The 1666-nt window shown below is 61.0% G+C and overlaps 1 protein-coding gene across 1 annotated transcript; it reads right to left on the bottom strand.

Annotated features, from left to right (window-relative positions):
* Nucleotides 1-346: 346 nt before the first annotated feature.
* Nucleotides 347-1456, bottom strand: LOC123108233 (probable F-box protein At2g36090). The gene has a single exon (XM_044530063.1). It carries the CDS (start codon nt 1356-1358, stop codon nt 411-413), a length of 948 nt encoding a protein of 315 aa, XP_044385998.1. The 5' UTR covers nt 1359-1456; the 3' UTR covers nt 347-410.
* Nucleotides 1457-1666: the final 210 nt, after the last annotated feature.

Genomic DNA, 1666 nt, shown 5'->3' with positions numbered 1-1666 from the left:
CAGCGGCGGTAGGGTGGGACGGAGACCGTTAACGCTGCTGACGTGGATAAGTATCCTACCGCTGCAGGTTCTGACGGTAGGTTGTCTAACCCTACCGCCAGAACCCCTGGCGGCAGGAAAAAGTATCAGATCCCGAAATTCTTTTCAACAAAGGTCAGATCCTGAATTTCTATGTGAAAAGGGTCAAAACACGAAATTTAGCCTCCCCTGGTGACTATTTTGACAGAATAGTCCAAGCAGAGTAGACCACCGTCAACTGCCTGAATTTTCAGGCCCAACAGTAAAAAGAAATTCGATTGTTCGCTTCACTGTCAGTAGTCAAATCTCTGTACTTTTTTTGCTCATCTGTTCTAGTAGAAAAACTGCAGTACATGTTTCACGAGGTACAGATGCATGTCCGGTCCCTGACTCTAGCGTAGCGCGACGGAGGCGAGGAAGCTGAGCACGGCGACGGCGCTGACGGCGGAGCAGCACAAGTCGACGAGCACCTCCCGCCTTGCCTTGGACTCCTTCCGCCCCCTCTTGCTCCTCACGAACTCCTCGTACCTCCTCTTGGCCTCTTCTCTTTCCCTCTCCCCTGCTTTGCTCCTCGGTGCTTCCATCGCAGCCGCAAGGAGCCGCAGGCTGCCTTCGCCGCTCACTGCCGCGCCGTCGGCGTCCTCGACGGTCAGGCTGACCTCCCTGAGGTTAAGGCATCCGGCCTCCTCCGAGCAGGTGATCGTGGCCTCGAACTTGCTCCCGCCGAGCACCACCGCGTACCGCACCAGCGTCTCGCCCGTGTACCAGTGCCTGTCCACGGCCACCGCCCGCCGGCTCGACACGTTCACCGCCCGCCCGCTCCGGGGGTCCACCACGATCCAGCTCAGCTCCAGCTCCGCCGGAGAGAACGAGGCCGAGGCCATCCGTACCGGGTCCTTGCACTCGACGGCGTCCACGCGGAAGGGCGAGGCCAGGAACCACGAGGACGACGTGGAGGTCTCCACGACCCGTGAGAAGAGGGGCCGGGGCGCTCCATTCTCAGTGTGGTACACGTCCACGGCGGAGATCAGCTCACCGGGGAGACACTGATCGGCCGCGGCTTCCGTGGAAGTGGAAGTGGACGGGAAGGGGAAGGCGTCGGCGAAGAGGCGTGGTGGAGAGACGGCCGCAGAGCCAAGGATGTTGTGCTGCTGCAGGGTCTCCAGGTCCAGCGACGGCCACTGTGCGAGGCAGAGGGCGCGCCACGTCGCCGGGTCCGCGGCGATGGCGCGGAGACCTGCCGTAGCACAGCTCGCGGCGGCCAGGGACGGGCCGTCGAGGCGGCGCAGCGCGCAGGCCAGCACGTCGGCAGGCAAATCCTCAATGGTGGTCGTCCGCATTTTGCTGGCGTCCCGACGGTGCGTCGACTGACTCTGCTCTTACTACTACAAGCGGGAGCGGCCAGAGGTGGATCAAACAGCACTCTCCAAACTCCGGACGCCGGTCGAGCGGGAATGCGATGGCTAGCAATATGCGAGCAAGAGCTGTTTTATAGGCGTGCAGGACCTGTTTCATTTCCATGAAGAAGAATAGTTTATTTGGCGCCGTATCCGTCTGCTGATGCCTTGTCGTGTCTTCCCTCCCTGTTGGTGTTAGGCCATGGCGAAAACGACACCATGACAGCCCGGGCACGCTCGGCCAAACGGAA

Source organism: Triticum aestivum, chromosome 5A, assembly GCF_018294505.1.
Source record: "Triticum aestivum cultivar Chinese Spring chromosome 5A, IWGSC CS RefSeq v2.1, whole genome shotgun sequence".
NCBI classification, from domain to species: Eukaryota; Viridiplantae; Streptophyta; class Magnoliopsida; order Poales; family Poaceae; genus Triticum; species Triticum aestivum.
The sequence above is the reverse complement of the archived record's forward strand: the minus strand, read 5'-3'. Positions and strand labels throughout refer to the sequence as shown.

Excerpts from the sequence above, each read along its gene's own strand:
- LOC123108233 (XM_044530063.1), bottom strand. The coding sequence starts at position 1,358 with ATGCGGACGACCACCATTGAGGATTTGCCTGCCGACGTGCTGGCCTGC.